Source organism: Triticum dicoccoides, unplaced genomic scaffold, assembly GCF_002162155.2.
Source record: "Triticum dicoccoides isolate Atlit2015 ecotype Zavitan unplaced genomic scaffold, WEW_v2.0 scaffold136979, whole genome shotgun sequence".
Taxonomy (NCBI): Eukaryota; Viridiplantae; Streptophyta; class Magnoliopsida; order Poales; family Poaceae; genus Triticum; species Triticum dicoccoides.
Window position 1 is genome coordinate 1 of NW_021196950.1, and position 1292 is coordinate 1292.

General features: G+C 47.0%; 1 protein-coding gene across 1 annotated transcript; it reads left to right on the forward strand.

The window, feature by feature from the left end:
• Positions 1-474: 474 nt before the first annotated feature.
• LOC119343668 lies at positions 475-1286 on the forward strand (the record flags this gene model as incomplete). The annotated part of the gene is made up of 2 exons (XM_037614507.1): positions 475-881; positions 1082-1286. Coding segments are annotated over exons 1-2 (612 nt in total), but the record flags the coding sequence as incomplete, so codon positions are not given.
• Between the last annotated feature and the right edge of the window lie 6 nt (positions 1287-1292).

The window sequence follows — 1292 nt, forward strand, 5'->3', positions numbered from 1 at the left end:
GTAATAATTCGGTCCCATCAGATTAACGGCTCCTAATTACTGATTAACGTGAGAATTTGCAGGGAGTCTAGAATTAGTATAGGTATATAGAGGTATAGATAGATATAGATAGATAGATAGATAGATAGATAGAGGTATAGATAGATAGATAGATAGATAAGATATAAGATATAAGATATCAAATATTAATATCAGCATTAATCACATAATTAGCATATAATTACCTCATATCAACTACTCCCTCCGCCCCATAACATAAGAGCGTTTTTTGAGCTATTTATATTGTGGGACGGGAGGGAGTAGCAGATAACACGCATTGCACGTACACATATGCCATTTGCCCAAAGGATAGAGATCTATAAATACCAAGAGAAGTGGGAACTTGAGCAAACAAGCACCACAGCTAGTTATCAAGCCTATACCTCCTATAAAGAAAAAAATATATCAAGCCTATAGAGAAGAAGAGCGGGCGACATGACGGTGGTAGAGCTTCCCAGCTGCATCGCTCAGTGCTCGCAGAGTAATGGCTCCTACCTGTGCTATGTGCACGAGCACGGCGAGAGCTTCAGGCAGCTGCAGCTCAACGGCAAGGACGCCATTAACCCCTACACCAGGTACGACGTCGAGGTATCGCGGGGCCATAACGGCAGCGGCCTCGTGCACATCCGATGCCGCTACAACCGTAAGTACTGGGTGACTCGTCAGCGGGGCGACGCCTGGTGTATCGCCGCCGACGCAGACGAGCCGGAAGAAGACCTGACCAACCCCAATTGCACTCTGATTAAACCAATCATTGTCACCACCACTGATGACAGTGGTGAATCCGTGATGACCGTTCGGTTAGTACCACTTGATATTACTCCCTCCATTCCTAAATATAAGCCTTTTTAAACATTTCAAATGCACTACAATATACAAATGTATATAAACATATTCTAGAGTGTAGATTCACTCATTTTGCTCCGTATGTAGTAACCTGTTGGAATTTCTGAAAAGACTTCCATTTGGGAACGGAAGGAGTATTATACCACTAGCTAGTGATTCGTGCGGTGAAAATTAAACAGGCATGTATCACGTGCAGGTTCGTCGTCGCCGGCGACGACGACGTGACGCGGCGGCGCATGACCTTCGCCAAGGACGACGCCTCTCCATGCATGCTCGTGGTGGACGACGAGCTTGACCACCACGACAGCGCGGGGGACGCGTTCACCGTCCTCAACCTGGAGAACAGCGCCAGGCTGCTCCCCAGCTTTGTCATGTTCAAGGGCAACAACGGCATGTTCCTGGCCCCC